The 21,662-nt window shown below is 43.4% G+C and overlaps 2 protein-coding genes across 4 annotated transcripts in view; both read right to left on the bottom strand.

Annotated features, from left to right (window-relative positions):
* The window catches only part of LOC134224344 (leucine-rich repeat neuronal protein 2-like), a 474,531-nt gene that overhangs the window by 203,449 nt on the left and 249,420 nt on the right, over positions 1 to 21,662 (bottom strand). The window lies entirely within an intron of this gene.
* On the bottom strand, positions 14,927 to 20,241 carry LOC134222468 (uncharacterized). The gene is made up of 3 exons (XM_062701621.1): positions 17,124 to 20,241; positions 15,798 to 15,878; positions 14,927 to 15,384 (listed from the first exon to the last, which is right to left on the bottom strand). The coding sequence occupies exons 1-3, from the start codon at positions 20,239 to 20,241 to the stop codon at positions 14,927 to 14,929; spliced, it is 3,657 nt and encodes a 1,218-aa protein (XP_062557605.1).

Genomic DNA, 21,662 nt, shown 5'->3' with positions numbered 1-21,662 from the left:
CCAAAATTCAAAAATCTATAATTCTGTACACATGAAAAAGTCAAAGTAGGGGAAAAGACGGCTTTGGCAGGTTTTGTTCTATTATTGTCAGGGGGTTTTTGTCCCTGCCCTTTGGTTCAGAAAGGGTAAGGGCGCGTTCTGCCAACTTGGTCGAGGCAGATTTCAAGTGTGAACAAGTTACTACATGGACGTTCTAAAGTGCCTGAATGAAATGTGTAGCTTGTGAGGAGCCCTTGAAGATGTGATGTTGGATCAGTATCTTGATATTAATCAGAATTTATAATGTAAATTATTATAATTTTTTTAATAACACTAGTTTATTCCGTTACGTATTTAGTATACTTGAGTTTTAACTAAAAACACAATGTCAGTTTTGATCACAAATACAATGTCGGTAGTAATTACAAACTTATACTTATCAGTATTTTTACTTGATTCGCGATCCTAATTAAAAACTTCGATATAATAATATTCATAGTTTATCGCGTGTATTCAGAATGTTTTGTTCAAAATTACAAGACCTAATAATGATCCATAATTTACATCCGCTGAACCATTCTGAACGGCCGTATTGAGAATATCACCTATAACATCTTCTCTGCTTAAATAACAGACGCGAGACGCCTGATGCTGGATTATCTGGTTTTCCTCAATCTCTGGTACTTGGCTTCCCGGTGGAACTTATATTGAGTATCCTTCGGAAAGAATCTGTGCCCGGGATGGGGGAGTCAATTAAGGCAACATTCGTTTGAACAGTGACTTGTCTTTGTGGGCGGGGACTCGAGCTCGAGTGTCGATTTCGGGAGTCTGGTGGCGCTCGCGCGGACCAGCACTGTCAACAGCGAGACCCTCGCGTGCGTGTTGATGGTGTTGGTTTGCATGGGAGAGCTGTTGGATCTGTCGGGTCGTCGTTTGGGTCTTTGTTTGCAGCAGCGTATGGGTAGTTTTGATACTTTGGTCTTGAAATGATATTCTCAAGCATTTTTCTTACATTATTTCTCCCTCCCCTCGGATAGGTTATCTTGCCGCGATGGGTGGGCTTTAGGGTGGCTCAAATTAGTATGGGAAAAACTTTTTTCAATTTTTTTGATGGGCCGCCCTTTTATTCGGCTCTATTTGATGCCCTGATGCTCTGGACAAAATTTCAGCCAAATCGGTCAACGTTTGGGCAGTGCTAAACTCGTTGGAAGTTTATATGCAAAAATGTATGCAGAAACATCCAAAAACAGTGATTTGCAGTTGGACGGCACAATTTACAATCAAGAACCATGATACTCATTCAGCTCTTGTAGAATTTAATACAGAATATTATGCAGAAAACCGCGAGAAGTTTAGTGTTTCCCCGGCTAAGTTATAAGCATTTCGCTGAAGTGGGGTTTGAGCAAATTTCGTTTCTTTTACCTTTGAAAAGAAATAAATTCACCCTACAACACTTCAGTAAAATGCTAATATCTTTGCCTAATAAGCTCTAATCTTCTCGCGGTTTTCAGCATAACATTTTGTATTTAATTCTACAAGAACTGAATGAGTATCATGGTTCTTGATTGTAAATTGTGCCGTCCAACTGCAAATCACTGTTTTTGGATGTTTCTGCATACATTTTTGCATATAAACTTCCAACGAGTTTAGCACTGCCCAAACGTTGACCGATTTAGCTGAAATTTTGTCCAGAGCATCAGGGCATCAAATAGAGCCGAATAAAAGGGCGGCCCATCAAAAAATTTGAAAAAGTGTTTTTTGAGCCACCCTAGTGGGCTTACGCCATTAGCACTGATATGGCAACCAAAGACATATCCTGTCGTGGTGATATCACATGTTCACTATTTTTTGTTTAATGCCGCGTCACATATAATCTGGCATTGATGCACTGATTTCACGCATGTGCATGTGATTCAACGGACATCGTATCTTGGAGCCTTGAATGGTGGTGCAGACAGGTAGAGGTCCTTTTCATCAGTAATAATGATCTCTGCTATGTGGCAATACTTTTCAGAGGCGTTCCCTGATGATGATGAATCGTAGCCACGCTTAAACATAGCTAGGTAAGAATTAACCAGTAGAAAATATCATCAAGACATTCTGCATTTTTTCACGTTTGCTTAACTCTTAAGCGGTACTTACTTATACGCTTGAACTAGGATACTCGCCTGAGAGGAGGTGACCTTTAGCAATAGAGACAATGAACTGACATCAAAACGTAACATAATCTACAATGAGTATAGAATTGAACTGAATAACGTAGGAAACATAAGATAACTAAGACAGACAGAGTAATAATGACAAAGTGCGAAACATTCAACATAATTATGACTAGATTAACAGTGGATCCATAGACATAAAGATCTACCATAAGACTTCCTAAGCCTATCAAAAATTCGAAGCTCAAGAAATGTCTGTAAAATTATTACCTGTTGAATTTTATTCGGAGGCGATTTCGAAGCTTTTGAAGACCAACAGGCGCATAGCAACAGTATTCGGTGTTGTTAAGTTGAGAATTTTTGATAATTGCTGGGCGCACGGTTCTGAAGTGTGGCCTGGTAAATAGACTAAATAGATTCCAAAATAAATTTTAAACGAGTTATATTTATCAAAATCTAGTGCGTTATTATTGTTTCAAAATGCACTTCTATTCGAGTTTTCTCTCTTTGTCATCATATCTACAATATGACTGACTCTCGCGATAGATTTTAAGCTTATTATTTTTTGAGCTTCATTTGTTTGATGGAAACTGCAAATTTAGAAAAAAAAATGACTGACTAGTTTTTGTTTGCGTTAACATTGTAGTAGGGATAGTAGTGATAATTGCTGATCTCGATGAAATTGTGAAAAAAATTGTTGTTGATATGAAAATGGTGATGTTGTGTGGTTATGCAAGTGTTAGTTTCCCGTAACACGGTAGATCACTTTGACGTAGTGTGTTGCGGTGTAAGATCTACCAAACAGAGCCCTAGCTTAATCCATTTTCTAGCTAGGGCAATGAGTTGTGGTAATTAAGGATTCATCGTATTTAGTCCCCGCTACCAACAGCAGTCTCAGAAATAAAACATAATTAATGTTACCTTGCAGACAGTTGAAAGACTCGAATTCCTCTTGTTTGAGGCTAAACTGTATGCAGCGGAAACAACTTTTCAAGCAATTAGTTAAAAACCTCGGTACCCGTCCCTAGGCTGAACTGATTGCTGGAAAAATCGAGTTAGGGGTTTAAATACGTACTAACTCTTCTCGAACTGGTGAACAATGGTAGTGAGAGGAACACACGGAAGTTCTTATTACTGAACAAATTCTCTTGCTTGAAATGGTCTTGTAGACAGATCTAAATCCCGGGTTTGTAGCTTTACTGGTGATACTCTAGAAGCAAGACAAGGATGTGGCTAGGGCTCCGATGCATGGCCAAAAACAGTATTACTGTTATGTTTTCTCAAGACAGGATTGATTTCCTATTGATAAGGGGCGCGCCTTCAATGGGATTGCTCTCTGTGAAGGGTCTAAATAGCGGGACCTTGTCATGGTGCTCTTGAGAAAACAAAACAACAACTGTATCGAAACCGATACTGCATTGCTTATCAATAGTAATGGAGTAATTCGACATGCACTTAAACACTAAGGATACGGGTAACGCTACAATAGATCTAATAACTGGTCGCAGTGGCACACCCGAACAGGAAAAAAAAAAGTGTTAGTGAAAAGGTTAATACACAAGTTGGTATTGGTGGTGTAGACATAGTGACAGAAGAAGCCAGGTAAAAGATAGAGTTGATTTGGGATGGGAACATGTTCGCAGTGAGTATGAAGAATGAAATGCAATATTGAGTTGAGGTGCTAGAAGTGGGAATTATTTTATAATTATACTAAAAATAATGTAAAATATTCGGTACATGTCCAATGAAAGTTAGTAGAAGTGCCGGTTCTTATATGATAATAACAGCGCTGTTTTGAAGATCGATTCATTGTGTGTGTGTTCATGACTGTAAATAAGATACAATAGTAATTATGATAGTGATGGTGATGAAAACGATAATAAGTGATGCTACCGGGATTATTTTGTAGAAAGCTATTTGAATCAGGCCTTAACAGTGACCATTTGAGCAACGTAGCTTAGAAACGTCTGTTAATGATCAAAAATAGAGGCACGTAGAAGCAAATTTTATCACCGGATTAACAGGGAATAGACCTAGTGTTAAGTTGGAGTGATGAGTGATAGTTATAATGGTGAAAACGGTGATCATGTTATTGAAGGGGACTATTTAATAAAACTATTTGGATCAGGCCTAAAACAGTGACCATTTGAGCAACGTGGCTTAGGAACGTCTGTTATTGATCTAAAATAGAGGCTCATAGAAGCAAATTTAATTACCGTGGGGAATAACAGGGATGGACCCGGAGTAGAGTTTGAGTCGAGAGACTGCCAACGGGTTACATGAAAAAAAAAAAAAAATTATTGTCAGGGGGTTTTTGTCGACCAAATTTGGCCACAATATTCTTTGATATGCAAATAATGTTTAGGCCCAATTTGAACATAATCAGTTGACCCGTAATGCTGGGTAGACACCTTTACGTGGTGTGTTACGGGGTAAGATCTACCACGGTTACATTGCCAGCTACAGGCAAATCCTGACCCAACGATTACCTTCCTCATTATCCAAGTCCGTGGTACTTATGAGGGTGTCGCTAAGTCGGTGGCCTCTCGTTAAGTAAGTACTACATCAACACTTCCTTCCTCTCCCTAGTTACGGTGAAGATGGGCGTGGCCAGGAGTAGTAATCCTCATGCTTTTGTTATTTTTGTTTAAGACTGGAATCAAGGACCACCCCCCTCTTGATTTCTGATAGCATTCTAGATAAGGATCTCAAAAGTAAAACATGAGTATCACTAGTGTCCAATCTACGAATTACACCGTAACAATGCTAATGCTAATGCTAATGCTAATTTGAACATAATCAGTCATAAAAAAACCCTGACAATAATAGAACAAAGCCGTCATTCCCCCTTCTACGACAACAAGTTTGAAAACATCTTCCTGAAGAAAAATCTAGCTTATTACATTTTCCAGAGATTTCTCCTTCATTATTTCATGGGCAGTTCTTTAACCAATTTACAGTGAATATACAGCAGCCAAAGCGAGCATTTGTATGATTTTTATCAGTTCTCGGGACGGTGAAGCTGAATAATTAGTACTTGTTAGATCGTCCTCTTGTAACACGCGTCGCTTCAAGTGCATGTTTGAAGGCAACACGTTAGTTTTTGTATCTTTGTATCATTATCGTAGAATGAATAATTTCATCGCTAACCAACGCGACTTCCTACACATTACATTCCGATGTCGATCATGGAGATTCAGAAGATTGTCAATCTCTTGTAGCAATGTGTGTCAAATTCACTTTTCACTCCTTATCATATCCTTATGTCATTGGTTTTAGTCCAACGTTACGTCGTTATTGGTTTTCAATAAGAAATAAACACCGAAACATGTACACTAAGACAGACCTTAAGCTATACATAACAGCTTTATTTGCATATTACTCGGTGATTTTTACGAATTACGAATCATTTGAATTAACACTCAAACACGCTTGATGTTGTATTTTGTACAACATTAATGAAAAAACGTTTCTCATGGTACACAGCATGAACGAGCCTGCATGAACGTTCCAGGACTGCGCGCGTCCCGAACGGTTTATAATCATAATTGTGCATAGGCATATTGCATATTGCTGGTTGAATTTTGTGTAGAAATAAGAGGTTGTGGGTTCAAGTCAAGATTAGGCCATCGTTCTCACGAACAGTCTGTAGGTCGGCTATCTAAATCGCTCAAAATAGTATCTTATATTACAATTTCCTTGTGCCCATACATTAATTCTATTATAAATACATTCTAAGTTGTTGAAAACATGACCCAATCTGACCCCTATTTGATCAATTGGCACTTCTGATGACGGTATCTAAATCATAGTTTTGCTTTGAGTTGTTCTCAATACTATGGCTTTTCAATTTTAACCAATTTTGTTATTCCGATCTTTTGTCTCTTCGACCTTTTGTCCCTTCGACCTTTTGTTCTTTCGACATTTTGTCCTTTCGACCTTTTGTCCATTCGACCTTTTGTCCATTAGACCTTTGTACTTCGATCTTTTGTCATAGATTCAACTGCGAGGTTTCTAAGCCAAGTTACCATTTCTGTATTCGTATATCATGAGGCTAACACGATGGTACTTTTGGCTCAGCGAAGTCGAGAAAATTCCCAACCCGAAAATTTCGGACCCGAAATCGAACCCAGGCACTTTCAGCATGACCTTGCTTTGTAGCTACGCATCTTACGGCTAAGGAAGGTCCGCATTAGTAGTATCTCGTAGTCTACTGTATATGCATATAAATAATTGCAACTTAAGGACAAGCATCTTGGAATCCAGAACAAAATTTACTCGCGTTTTCCAGGGCACACCACTCAATATGAAAGCATCGCACAGCTGTCATTTTCATTATTCTACGCTGCAAATTTGAAATAATAAAAACAATAGTTGTCCGCTGCCTCCGTATTGAGTGGTGTGCTTTTAGTTTAGTTTTGGATTCTGTGATGCTTGTCCTTAAGAGGTTTGTTGCAGAAAAAACATAAGCACAGTGTTCTTAGAAATCACGTGAATCAAATAAGATTTGAGTAAAGGTTAATAAAAGACACAGCTAGAAAAAGTTGATCAATCCGACATGCATTGGGAAACGCTACAAAGAATTAGATCACAAGAAACATTCTGTTCCTCTCCTTTCCCAAGAAGTTTCAGGCGATTCGAAACGAAATTCCGCTGAATTTCGCGGCGAAGGAAGGCCTCTAAGTAAAATGATGATAATGTGAAAGTTAAGAATGATCCTTCATCATATTTTGATACAACTTGTTTGAAGCAAGTTCATTTGGCCGAAAGGGTCATTAGGCCGAACTGGTAATTTGGCCGAACAGGTAATTTGGCCGAAAGGGTCGTTTGACCGAAAATGTCGTTTGGCCGAAAGGGTCGTTTGGCCGAAACTGTCATTTGGCCGAAAGGGTCATTTGGCCAAAAGATCATTTACCTGAAAGAGTCATCTGACTGAATGGGTCGTTTGGCCGAAAGGGTCGTTTGGCTGAATATGTCATTTGAGAGACGTCTTACTCTTCATTTTTCTCTTCCCGCTGCAAAAAGTGAGAAGCGCGAAGTGAGTAGTGAGATATCGCAGTGAGAAGTAAGAAATGAGGAATGAGAATTTGGATCTCTCTCTTCTTACTCATAATTTCTCACTTTTCAAATGACCTATTCGGTGAAATGACCCAATCGGCTTACCCGAGCAGCACAAGCCATACGAAAATGGTTGCAGCAACTTGATTGTGACTGAATCCGGTCACATATGAGGCGCAGTAACACATGTGGAATATGTGTGCTGCTAGGGTATTGACCCTTTCGGCCAACGAACCTTTAGGCCTAATGACGCTTTCGGCCAAATGACCCTTTGGTCAAATGAACTTTTCGCCATATGACCTTTTCGGCCAACGACCTTTTTGGCCAAATGACCCTTCCGGCCAAATAACACTTTCGGCCAAATGGCCCTTTCGGCCAAACAACCCTTCCCCTAAATATTTGCTAATAACAGTTTCGGGCGCTTTTAATTGGGTCTAAACCCAATATTTGCTAGTTGATTTGAGACCGTGCTCAAGGTAGTTATCGATCATTTAGTACTCTGCGTTCGATCATTTAGTACTTTGTCAATAACTCAATCCAGAGGCCTAATTTGAAAATGTATTCTATGGTGGACTTTTAGTGCGCAGGTTTTTCTACAACTCTCCTTAACAGGTCGATGTTCGAATTTCACTACTAAAGGAGTTACGTTGCTAGTTGCTATACTTATTCTAAATGATAACAAAATATGCAATCATTTAGTCTAAGTTATTGCTACTAGCGTCATAGCCCCATTATTAGTGAAATTCAAACAACAGAGTTGTAGATAAACCTTTGCACTAGAAGTCCACCATACAACACATTTTGAAATTTAGCCTCTGGAATGAGTTATTGACAAACTACTAAATGATCGATAACATCCTTGACCGTGCTTCAATTAGCGAAGATCGTTGTACTTCGTCATCAGTGTTATTATGATCTGTTTCATCAAGTTGGCACAAAGTACAAATTTATTGCTGTTCGCCGGGGGAATCGGCAACGGAGAAAACTTTTTCATTCGGTGGTTGTTTGTGTTGCTGCAGTTTCGCCAATATTCAGGTGAATAATGTCCAAATATTTCAGCTGGCCAATGCAGACTGTGCGTGCCGCTTGCGATGGATTTTAGAAACGTTTGAAGCTCGTGAAGAAGTTCAAATTAGAGGTCATTCCAAAAGAAATGTTATAAACGTTCCTTATATACAATACTTTCAGTGAAATGGCACCGGGAAAAGAAATAATTTATTCTCAATTTTTAAACATTTTTTGAAAGTGTATTCGAACGTATTGAACACCCTGTATACCCTGTTTGGAATACCGAGGAAGTAGTTGTTGCTCACAAACTTCTTCATAATTTCAACAACAGACCTGTGAAATGGGGAAGGATAAAGATCGTGCACTCGATCGTCAATGCTTCCTAATCCTTGTCTTGCATCTTTACTCATTTCTCGTTACTGATAAAATCAATTTATAAACAAACCTCCATGAGTCGATGTTCTATGATTCGAAGTCGGCTCATGGAAGCAAATTATGCAATATTCCTGACGAAATTCCAACGCAAAATCTAAAAATATTTAACGACATTTTGAAGAATTTCATTCTAAAATTTAAAAGAACTTCACTTAGAAGTTCTGGATAGTTTTTTCTCAAAAAATCCAGAGATTTTTTTTTTTAAGAATTTCTCCTGAAATTTTGAAGAATTTCTAAAGAAATTGATAGAAAATGGTAAAAAGTCACCGCCACTAAGCAAAATGGCGACACACGACGGACCAAGATGAAGACACCACTAGGTGTTCCAATCTGCCAAATTCACGATTCAGCCATCTTATGGATTTTAACATGGAAGAGCCAGCCGGTTTGTTTATGTTTTGCACCAAAAATGAATTTTTCACCCCCGCCTTCTCGTCGTCCATAAATTGGAAAGATTGAAACACCTCTCTGTGTATTCATCTTGCGACGGACTGAGGAGTATTTCAACTCAAGTACTCGCCAAAAGTCAAAAACAAAATTTCCAGATTGTTTTTCGATTTTGAACTCTCAAGTAATAATACTGACTGTCAAAACTTTACCATAATTTTAATGCTAGTTTAATAAAAATTGTGCATGCAAAAATGTTCACGTTTTATCGTGTTGGTGCTAGTGATTTTTAAGATGAAAATAAATATAGGTATCCATGACGAGGGTAAATAAAACGTTTCCAAGAGTGATTTGACCGGAAAACGTTATCAGGTGATTCATATTCATAATATTATTAGCTACCTTTTTTACAATTATACGTTTTACAAAATAAAACTTTTGATTAGGTTCCAAACTTGTCCAAGAAACAAAATTTTCAGCGTTGGAAAGATTGGAGTTTCCCTAATAAGCTTCACAAAAAGCATTTTATGCATCCTCACGTAATCGTGACTTAAGTTTGTTTTATTAAAGTAAAGTTTGATAAAAAGTAAGACAAAAAAAGAAATAACCATAGTTTTGAGCGACAAACTCTCATAAATTATGTTTTGATTCCAAAAAAGAGTGAGGCCAAAAATTAAGTAAGAAAAAATAATTAAAGACGGAACCATTGGTGGGCACCACTCGTTACAAGCACGCTGTAGGTCTCTATAGTAATTTCCATACAAGTATCAAATTGCTCGTGCTCAGTCAAATTACAACCAAATAAGATAAAAATTTAGGAGGTCCATTAAAATAGCAAATGTTATCGTTCAAGCATAAGGGAGCGAAAAGATTAAAATCTGAATCACTCTAAGCTCATGGTCAAACCAGTGACATAGGCAATCAAATGAATTATTTTATAATCTGTTTTACGTAGTTTACGTCGGGCGGTGTCGTATCTTGTATATAACCCTTCTGATCTTTTTTTTAATTTCAGCTAGAAGAATGTGGGGCGCGGAAAGTTCATGTTGTATGATGGGAGAGAGTTAAGAAGGTCTGCCGAATCTGGAGGAGGATTCGTATTGTACACTGACTTGAAAAAACTTGTGAAAAGCTAACATCAGCAAAACTCACAGTGGATAATATCGCATGCGATTTTTTCCTGGTTTTGATAAAACGCCAGAAAGCTGACGGGTTCGATTTAGCTTCATTTTGTACTTACTTATGGATCCTGTACACCTCCGGTGGTGCAAAGGGCCGACTTGAAAGATCTCCATCCTGAGCGATGCCCGGCTATCGCTTTAACCTGTTGCCAGGTTAGATTTCGGTCGACTTCTTTTATTTCTTTATTGAGGCTTCTCCGCCATGAGCCTCTGGGTCTGCCTCTGCTGCGATGTCCCGCTGGGTTCCAGTCTAATGCTTGCTTACAGATTTCTTTTCCGCCCTTTACGTAGAGTGTGGCCGACCCAGCCCCACTTCCGATCCCGAATTTCTGTTGCTATCGGCCTCTGGTGACAACGACGATGGAGCTCGTTGTTTGAGATCCAGTTGTGAGGCCACCAGGCCCGAATTATATACCGCAGGCATCTGTTAATGAACACCTGCAGCCGTTGAGTGTTCTCAACTGATACACACCATGTTTCGCTAGCGTATAACAGCACAGATTTCACGTTAGAGTTGAAAATTCGTATTTTGGTGCGTTCACTTATCTGCCTGTTTTCCAGATATTTCTTAAACTCGCAAAGGCAGCCCTTGCTTTCTTGATCCGTACGCCTATGTCGATCTTGGTACCGCCGTCTGACGCCATTTGGCTACCAAGATATTGGAAGCTTTCAACATTCTCCACTGGTTGCCCGGCTACTGTGAAACTGGAAGGAGTCACCGTGTTTACATCCAACGATTTGGTTTTGTTGACGTTGATGACTAAACCTGTCGAGGAGGAGCGATCGGCAAGGTCGTTGAGCTTACTCTGCATATCAGAGCGCCGTTGCGCGAGTAGTGCAACGTCATCCGCCAATTCGAAGTCGTTTAGGTGCTCCATGGTTATAGGCTGCCATAACAGCCCGCGGTTTGGTTCACGGTCAATCGCATCTACCAGAATCTCATCGATTACGATGAGGAACAGTAACGGTGATAGAATACATCCTTGCCTCACACCAGCTACGACCCGGATAGGGTCGGACAGCACCCCATTGTGCAGCACTCTACACGAAAAGGCCTCGTACTGTGCTTCGATGATGCCGATGATTTTCTCAGGAACTCCCTTGCGTCTCAGGGCGCCCCACATATTCTCGTGATTGAGACGGTCGAAAGCTTTTTCGTAGTCAATGAATACCAAGTAAAGGGACTCTTGGAATTCGTTGACCTGCTCCAGAATGATGCGGAGCGTGACAATATGGTCCAAACAGGATCTTCCGGCACGGAATCCGGCTTGCTGCCGCCGGAGAGTCGCATCGATCTTCTCCTGAATCCGGGCTAGGATAATTTTGCACAGAACTTTGAGAACGGTACACAGCAACATAATGCCTCGCCAGTTATCGCATACAGTCAGGTCACCCTTTTTGAGCACCTTCACTAAGATACCTTGCTTCCAGTCGACCGGGAAAGTTGCGGTGTCCCAGATATTACGAAATAAACGATGCAGTAGTTGAGCGGATGTCATGGGGTCAGCTTTGAGCATCTCGGCTGATATGCGGTCGACCCCTGGGGCTTTATTCGATTTCATGTTTTGGATGGCTGTTTGAATCTCTAGCAGTGATGGAGCTTCGGTATTGACACGTGTTATACGTCGCATCCTAGGTAGATCATGCCGAGGTGGTGATGGCCTGGTTGGCACTTGAAAAAGTTGTTCGAAGTGCTCGAACCAGCGTTTCAGCTGGTCAGTTGGGTCGGTCAATAACTGATCATTCGCGTCTTTCACAGGCATCGTTGCATTCATCTTCGCCCCGCTTAAGCGTCGTGAGATATCGTAGAGGAGGCGAATGTCCCCGGTTGCGTCGGCTCTCTCTCCTTCGTCGGCCAGAGAGTCTGCCCACGCTCGCTTGTCCCGTCGACATGAGCGTTTTACTTCCTTCTCAAGAGCCGTGTATCGTTGACGGGCTAAGACTTTGGCTCCTCTGGTTTTCGATCGCTCTATCGCGGCTTTGGCTTCTCTTCGCTCCTCTATCCTCCTCCAGGTCTCATCGGTGATCCATTGTTTCCTCTGGGTGCGTAGTTCGCCCAGATTGTTCTCGCTGGTGGCGATGAAGGCATTCTTGATGGCGGTCCATTGGTCTTCCACGCTGCCACCTTCCGGAATATCTGCAGCACGCGTCTCCAGTTCTTCAACGAAGGACCGTTTCACCGTGGCATCTTCCAGTCGGCGTGTGTTGAATCGTCGTCCAACTCTTTCCTCCTGCCGACGAATCCGCGCAATGCGCAGGCGTATTTCGCCGATGAGGAGGTGATGATCAGACGCGATATCGGCACTACGTTTATTCCGTACATCAAGAAGGCTCCGTTTCCATTTTCGGCTGATGCAGATGTGGTCGATTTGATTTTCTGTAAAGCCGTCACGGGAGACCCATGTGACCTTGTGAACCGATCGATGAGGAAAGAGCGATCCCCCGATCACCATGTCGTTATTAGCACAAAATTCTGCGAACAGCTCTCCATTTTCGCTAATTTCTCCGAGACCATGGCGTCCCATAATGCGCTCATGGTTCGAGTTGTCGGATCCGATCTTCGCATTGAAGTCGCCCAAACAGATCTTGATATCACCCTTCGGAATTCTATCTACGACGGCATTGAGTTGACTGTAGAAGTTCTCTTTGTCTTGCAGATCGGCAGCATCGGTTGGCGCATAACATTGGATTATAGTAAGGTTTCGGACCCGTGTTCTAAATCTGGCAACGATTATCCTTTCACTTATAGGTTCCCACTTCATAAGCGCAGAGTGTGCCTGAGCGCTTAGTAGGAAGCCAACTCAGCGTTGCCGGGGAGCGTGTTCACCTCGTAAACCAGAGTATAGCAGAACTTGTCCCGACGGCGTTCTGTGTTCTCCAAAGTTTGGCCAACGGACTTCACTCAGTCCCAGGATCTCAAGCTTCATGCGGCGTGCCTCATTGGCAAGTTGTGCCAATTTACCCTGCTGGGCTAGGGTTAAAACGTTCCATGTTCCTATTCGTGTCCGTTGTTTCGCGCTAAGAGTCGTCGCCGTAAAATCAGTCCGTATTCTTTCATTATCGGATTCTCGAACAAATTGATGTTTCGGGAACAGTAGGTTGTTGGCCCAAGGTTCCCTATCCACCGGGATGGGGCTGCCATCTTAGGTATAGCTTCCGGGAATAGCATTTCATACTCAGCCGCTGGATGCCAGAACAGACGCTGTTGGAGCCGCACCTCCTTGGTGGACAGACGCTCGATCAGTCGGGTCAAATTTGTTTAAAGTCCCACCCAACACCAGGACTAGGCTAGTGCGCTTTGAGCGGCACACGGTCGCTTTGATAGGGCCTGCTTGGGGACACATGCAGCTTTTTATAGAAGTTCAACAGAGCCCACTGTCGAACCCCACCACATCCTAGGCAGACCCCACAGTACGCACCCTCTCACTCTAGTTGATGTCAGAAGGACAACAGTGCCCAGGCTGCACTACCAGCTAAGTACGCAACCCTTAGCTGGCGGTCAATTGTCATCGGAAGACCCGTGGAAGCGTGAGTATTGGAACTTGTGAGGACCAGAGCTATGTTAGGCGCCCCATCCCGGATGTCAACTCACCATTTCGCAGCCCTTCATTTTGTACACGGAGAACATACTCACGAAAGCTAGACGACACGAGATTTTCGTACTCCGATTCAACGGTGTACAATTCTGTGGGTCGCAGTCTGGTTACGGAAAAACCAGTGACGAGTTTCACGAAGTATGTTACGTCGATGCTGTAGTTCAGCGTTCCACCAGAGTTGCTTGTACGTCCTCCGAGGTGAAGATCTACGAAGAGGAACATGCCTGCTTATTGTGTCGAAGACCGCGTTGTAGAATGATGTAATCGAGGTTGTTGGCTAGTCGGTTCCTACCTTCCTTCGATAAGTGGCGTTTTGTCCTACCGACTCCAACTTTGGTGGCAATCCGTTTGCTTTGTTGTTGCGGGGTTGGTGACGTGCGGGGCGAGCACGTATCCAATCTTTGTGCTGAAGTCACCCTGGTTGCTGGATTTCTTCTTGGGATGGGACTTGGGTAGGCCAGGGTTCCCTTGGGGTTTCTTCACTCTTAACACAACACAGCACGCACGGTATACATAAGCACAGTTTAGCAAAGACTACATTTATTTATTACTAAACACAAGACTTCAAAAAAACTACATTTATTTCTATTAACTAATTGAACACTAAAAAACGGACCGGGGTTTGGCTCGGTAATTTATTCCCGTCAGCGGCTCGAATGGAACTGAGCATCCTAATAAAGTCATCTGCTGACCTTCGGTCATCTTCATATGTGTAGAGAATCTCGTAGGTTCTCGGCTGATCATCGGAAACAGGGACTTCTGCAGTCGAAGAGAATTGAGCAACTCCATACTCTCGGTTGATCGAAGGGGAAGCAGTATAAGCGAACGATCTCGGACATCGGTGACCCATACCTATACCGTAGTTGTTGTTGTCGTTGATGTTTGGTCTGCTGGATGAGATGAAGATGTTCGACGTTCACCGCGAAAGATTCGTCCTCATCACCTGCTTCATCGGATGGTTTGTTGTGCTCATGATTTTCGTCTCGTTTTCGATAGCGACTACAGTTTAGATACAATCTGGGCAGGCATCATCATCGTACATCCTCACCCACCCAGAAATTCGTCAAATTTCTGCAAATAAACAAGAAAAGTCCTCTTCTACGGAGTAGGAATAGGAAAGGATTTAGGGTTGCGGAATTGGAATTGGTGAAACTGCATCGGATGAATCCTCTTCTTGGTTGTCCGGCGTGGGCAAAACACAAATTTTCTCCACTGGACGCTTCAATTCGCCAGCTGCAGTCTTCAAGGTCACGACTCTTACAACGTTATCGTCGCCAGGATGCACAGCTACAATCCTACCCATTTTCCAACGGATCGGTGGAAGATTTTCATCCCGAATGACGACAAGCTGACCTTTCTGTACGGTTATTGCTGGCTTCCAACGCTTGGTTCGAGCTTGAAGCTGACATAAATATTCTTGTCGCCATCGGACCCAAAATTGCTGCAGCTTCTGTTGTATGAACTGGTAGTTGTTCAAACGGTTTGATGGAATGGATAGCAATTCGACTTCAGGGATAGCTTGCAACGATGAGCCCACCAGAAAATGTGCTGGAGTCAATGGTTCTAGGTCATCCGGATCATCTGACAATGGTGTTAATGGACGCGAGTTTAGGCAGCTCTCAACTTGCGATAGAAGGGTGCCAAAATCTTCTGCTGCAATAACATTCTCTCCGATAACCTTCAGCAAGTGGGTTTTAGCAGATCGGACTGCTGCCTCCCAAAGCCCTCCAAAATGTGGCGCGCTAGGGGATTGAAATGCCACTGAATTCCATCTCCGGCGAGTTCAGATGTGATTTGGTCGTGGTGTTCACGGTCCTTCATTAATTTGAAAAGTTCAGATAACTTGTTCCTGGCTCCAACAAAATTTGTGCCGTTGTCAGAGTAGATATCTGAAGGTCTTCCGCGGCGTGCTACAAATCGACGTAAGGCTTGCAGAAATTTTTCCGTCGAAAGGTCAGACACAAGCTCCAAGTGTACCGCCTTTGTACACATACAAATAAACAGCGACACGTAAGCCTTCACAGCAGCACGTCTTGGAGCTGGCCGGATATAAACAGGTCCAAAATAATCTACACCTGTTTTGGAAAACGGCCGTGAAACAGTTACACGAGAGGAAGGCAGTTCGCCCATGAACTGTTGGATTGTGGAAGGTTTGGTCCTAAAGCATCTGATGCACTGGTGTACTATTTGTCGGACTACATTCCTACCACCTAGTGGCCAGTACTGGAGACGGACAACTCCTAAGAGTAATTGTGGCCCTGCATGCATAAGTCGCTCATGATAGTGTTTCAACAGCATTCGGGTAAACTGGTGACGAGCCGGTAGAACTGCGGGATGTTTGGTAGACTCGGATTCTCTAGAGTTCTTCAATCGTCCACCCACTCTCATAATTCCTTCCTCATCGACATAAGGGTGAAACCACCGTAATGGGGATTTTCGTGATACAGATTCTTTCTTTCTCAGGTCTTTTATTTCTTCATCGAAGACTTCTCGCTGAATGTTTCGGATTATAGTATGCTCGGCCGCCTTTAACTCTGAAGTTGACAGGAAACCGCTTCTATGACGTTTGTCTTTGGATGAGCGAAGTAGTTTCATTAACCTTAGCCAGTACGCTGTTCGCCGAATCAGATCAGTGAATGATCCAAACTTACTGAGGTATGAATCGTTAAATTCACCAACGGATGACAAAGTGCATACAACGGCAGTTCGCCGTCGTTCTTCTTCTCCCTCTCTTGAGTCTTCTGTAGTTTCACTTGGCCACATTTCAGGTACATTCTGCAGCCAATTAGGGCCCTTCCACCAGAGATCGTTATGGACAATTTCATCCGGCAACATTCCACGAGAAATGAGGTCAGCAGGGTTGTCTACGCCACGAACGTGCTTCCAATTCCATCCTTCAGTTAAGGTTTGGATTTTTGCCACTCTATTGGCAACGAATGTGGTCCATGTCGTCGGTGGTGCTGCAATCCAACGCAAAACACATGTCGAATCTGTCCAAAAGAATGTCGGAACCGGCATCTTTATGGAGTTCCGGACGGTTTCATACATTTGCGATAGTAAAAGCGCGCCGCAGAGCTCAAGCCGTGGGATTGACTGACTTCGAAGGGGAGCCACCTTGGATCGAGAAGATAGTAGTCTAACATGGATTGTTCCGTTCACGTCTTGGCTCCTTACGTAGATGCAACCACCATATGCTTTTTCGGAAGCGTCCGAGAAACAGTGTAATTCCACCGAAACAGCATTTGGGATTAGAACACAACGATCAACTCGAATTTGGTTTAGAAAATCCAGTTTTCCGTGGAATTTTTGCCACGCCTCACCCACCGTAGACGGTACTGGTTGATCCCAGCCCAATCGATCGCCGTTTGCATCGCGCAGCGTCCACAATAGCTGCATAAAGATTTTCGCCGACACTGTTGTGGCGCCAATCAGACCGAGAGGATCGAAGAGCGTTGCGATAAGCGATAGGATTTGCCGTTTTGTTAGTGGGCTACCCAAATCTAATGGTGGAACTTGGAACTGAAACCGGAGGGTATCGGAAGCGGGCATCCAAGTGAGGCCTAAAGTTTTCACTGATTGTTCGGGATCCAAATCTACTCCAGTATTGTCCTGAATGGCCAAGTCTTCAGTTGGTACACCTTCTAAAACTGCAGGAACGTTACAGGACCACTTTCTCAGCCTGAATCCTCCACTTTCCATAATCCTCGTCAGTTGAATTCTGAGAGAAATGGCCGTACTTATGTCGTTCACCCCAGTGATGACGTCATCCATATAGACGTCCTCGAGGATTGCTTTTGCTGCGAGTGGATAACGAACTTCTTCGTCAGTTGCCAACTGCTGCAACGTACGAGTTGCAAGGAAGGGGGCTGATTTTGTTCCATACGTCACGGTGTTAAGCTCATACACCGCAACTTCCTCGTCGGGCGTGAATCGATAGAGAATGGTCTGCAAAGTTCGATCCGTCGGCGTAATAAGGATTTGTCGGAACATTTTTTCTACGTCTGATACGAGAAGTATCTGTTTGGTTCGGCTTCGTAGGATGATAGATCTTAAGTCGTCCTGCACAACAGGCCCAACCAGAAGTGCTTCGTTTAGGGATACTCCAGACGATGTCTTACAGGAAGCGTCGAAGACAACTCTCACCTTGGTGGTGGTACTGGCCTCCTTGACCACCGGATGATGAGGCAGATAACACCGTTTTACCGTCTCTTTGGCAAAATCTTCAACCTTCCGCATGTGCCCGAGCCTAGCGTATTCGTCCATAAATGAGACATATTGATTCCGCAAGTTAACATCTTTTGCCAGCCTACGCTCCGTTCCTAGAAGACGTCGGAATGCGATGTCCCGCGACTCGCCCAGTTTAGAAAGGACGTCTTCATTTTTGGGTAGAGGAACAGTGTACCGCCCGTCTGTACCTCTTCGAACCTTGCCTTGGAACAAACTTTCACACTGTTGCTCTTCTGGGGAATGGGAATTTGGGAATTCCACCTCTTCACATGTCCAGAATCGCTCGATTAACCTTTCGAGCTGGGATGTTGCTGAGAAATGACAGCCAATTTCAACGTGTTTCGTAGACGATGAGCCACCACAAACTACCCAACCGAATACTGATTCAGTCAGGCTTGGTAACTCGGTTCCGATCGAAATTCTTCGACCGGTTTCGAAGAACTCGAAGAAAGCTTCGATGCCCAGGACAATGTCTACTTCCTTGGATTGGAAGAATGCCGGATCCGCCAATTGGATTCCATCTGGTATAGTCCACCCTTCCGTATTGATTGTGGTTGTGGGTAGATCTACGGTGACTTTGGGTAATACAAGGAAATCCATCTCTCGCGAGAAGGTTGAAGCTCGAGCGCGAATTACCATTTGCACTGTATGCTTTACTTTGGTTAATCCTTGTCCTATTCCATGGATTGAGACGTCGACCCGGTTTCTGGAGACCTTCATTCTTTGGATTAACCGCTCCGACACAAAATTGCTTTCCGACCCTGAATCCAAAAGAGCCCGTGCATGGAACCTTGTGCCGATGTCATCCTCGACGACGACAACTGCTGTCGCAAGCAGAATTCTTGACGAAATCTTCCCAGTAACATTGCATGTCGAAACGTCCGTGGCCGCCATATTTGCCACATGGGTAGTACTGGAATCCTGGAAATCCTTGGAGCTAGAAGGATGGTTGCTCCCAGCACCCGCTACGGCCGTTGAAGCATGATCCTTCTCCGACTTGAAGCAAATCAGGGTGTGGTGTCGGCCCTTACAAATCCGACACGAAAACTTGGATTGACAATCCTTTGCGCGATGACCTGCTCGAAAGCAGTTTCGGCAAAGTCCATTTGATTTCAGCAGTGCGTCTCTGTCCGCCACGGAGAGTTGTTGGAATGCGGAACATTGGAATAGAAGGTGGTTGTCCTTACAAGCCACACATCTTCCTACGGTGGATTGCACCGAATTATAGCTGGTTTTCACTGCTGTCACCTTGGGCTTAGGCGGGAACGCTGGTTGGTGGGAAGTCTTGGCATCTTGTCTTGGTGGGAGAGATTCCAAAACTTGAATTCGCTTACGAAGGAATTCGGTGATGTCCTCCAGCGTATCGTGTTCCTTGGAAGCCGCAAATTCCTCCCATGCACGGCGGGTGTATGGATCCAATCGTATTACGAGAAGATTTACTAGCAGCAGATTTTTATAATCCACTGGCTGCACGATTTGATCGAGTGTTTGGACAATTCGGTCAAATCCTTCCACTAAAGATCGTAAGTCGGTCACAGATTCCTTGGAGAGGGACGGAAGTTTGAGCAACGAATAAACCTGCTTCTTCTTCAGTAATTTGTTGTTGTTATACCGCTTGCAGAGAATGTCCCAAGCAATCTGGTAATTGGCCTTGGTGATTTTCAGTGAGTCCACTAAACTCTTCGGTTCGCCGAGGAGACACCCCTTAAGATAATGGAATTTTTCAACCTCTGGTAAGTCGGTTCTCCAATGAATCAGCGAGATGAACAGATCCCGAAAGCTCAACCAGTCATCGATTTCCCCACAGAATGTTTGGAGCTTTATCTGAGGCAAACGAACATGGTCCAGAACCCCCAACATTGAAGGATCACGGACAGAATGATTCAAATCGGTTGGCTCATGAAACTCCTTTGCTTTGTCCTTAAGAAAGGACTTTTGTTCGTAGTATCGCTCGCTGATCTCCCGTCTCAATTTATCATAATATTTCTCCTCATCCTCGAAATCGTCGTGCGACTTCAGATCAACTAAAGTCTCACTAAATTTCTCCCACATATCGTCGATTTTGTCTAACCGAACTTCAATCTGGGAAATCGTCGTTTGTTCATTGAATCGTTTGATGAAGGCTGAAATATCGTCGAATGAAGCAGTTACTTCCTCCAGCTGTGTTTTCAGCTGCTTTATTGAAGATCCCTTCCTTGTGGTAGGTGCCATGATGCGACGTCAGTTGTGTGGTAGAGAGAGAAGTGGTGTAGTATGCCGCGTGTACTATTGCTTCGGCGGACATATACCGTCCTTAATTACTGACCTGACAGAACAGGTAACTGTTCTAAAGTAATCCAAATTCACCGAGCGATGTTTCTGAAGCCCAATGACGTCACACCAAGCAGGGTACAGTGGTGACTCGAGTGGGAGAGGAGAATAATATGGCGTGTAATATCCAAAAAACCTTGGCTTCGGCTAGACATATACTGTGGCAACCTACCTGGAGGTGCCAACAGTGACACAGTTCCAAAATTCTAGCCCGTAGATCAGCTTTCGATCACCAACGTATTAAAGCTCAACCGTAGTTAATATGTGGAGGTAATGTGAAGAGGAAATAGCAGTATGTAGTATCCGTAGGTCTTGCTTCGGTAGGACATATACTGTCAACTAACCTGGAGAACTTACAACACCACCAACTTTATACAAAAGTCGAGAAGGCTCAAGGGAAACTTCCAGCAGACTTGCTCTAACGAGCAGTTCAAATTGCAGGGCTTGCGTAGCGATGAATGAAGAGGATGCAGGAATTTGAATTACAATAGTGTATTTCTGCTTGCCTTGCTTCGGCAGTACATATACAATAAAGTGCACTCACCTAGGAGGGAGTTTCTGGGTGCTCCCTCTTCCGCTACTATTCACCGAAGTCGTACACAAGAATGGGGTCCACGTCCAAGCAGTAGTCGACAGCCAATCACAGTCCTCGAATGAATCTGTCCTCACTAGCGGGCTGCCAGTAGATTCGGCTCATGCAATAAATCATGCGTCGAAATGATGAAATTAGTGTCATGCAAGAAGGCTTCGGCCAGACATATACCGAACTATGTATATTTACCTGACAAAGCAGTAGCTCCGACCTATTCGGTATTCTTGGCCAGCATTGATATTGGGAGGTGATCCTATTCCAAAGGTTCAGCATGCACTAAATCCCCAGTGTCCTTTTGTAGTCGTCTTCAATCAGCACAGAAGATGGATTCGATTGCGATGGCGAATATTGGCAGACAATTAACACCAAACACAGGAGATGTATCCTTATTCATCGGATTCCAAATGGCGCAATCTCCACAAAGCACAGCTCGAAAATGAATTCTTCTGATGGCGTCTTCAATAGTTCCAATGGCGATGAATTGGCATCGTCCGAAAACAGATCACAATCCTTCCCACTGGCTCCGGAACTGGGCATCCGGTTCGTAGGACCAAAATGTTGGCTAGTCGGTTCCTACCTTCCTTCGATAAGTGGCGTTTTGTCCTACCGACTCCAACTTTGGTGGCGCAATCCGTTTGCTTTGTTGTTGCGGGGTTAGTGACGTGCGGGGCGAGCACGTATCCAATCTTTGTGCTGAAGTCACCCTGGTTGCTGGATTTCTTCTTGGGAT

This window comes from Armigeres subalbatus, chromosome 3 (genome assembly GCF_024139115.2).
Source record: "Armigeres subalbatus isolate Guangzhou_Male chromosome 3, GZ_Asu_2, whole genome shotgun sequence".
Classification (NCBI taxonomy): domain Eukaryota; kingdom Metazoa; phylum Arthropoda; class Insecta; order Diptera; family Culicidae; genus Armigeres; species Armigeres subalbatus.
The sequence above is the reverse complement of the archived record's forward strand: the minus strand, read 5'-3'. Positions and strand labels throughout refer to the sequence as shown.

Bases quoted from the DNA above. Each gene is read 5' to 3' on its own strand.
- LOC134222468 (XM_062701621.1), bottom strand. From the start codon at position 20,241: ATGGCACCTACCACAAGGAAGGGATCTTCAATAAAGCAGCTGAAAACA. The intron at 15,879-17,123 runs GTGAGGCGTGGC...TTTCCAAAACAG, and splicing joins ACCAGTACCGTCTACGGTGG to GTGTAGATTATTTTGGACCT. The intron at 15,385-15,797 runs GTATGTGTACAA...CACCATTGTCAG, and splicing joins TTACGTGTCGCTGTTTATTT to ATGATCCGGATGACCTAGAA.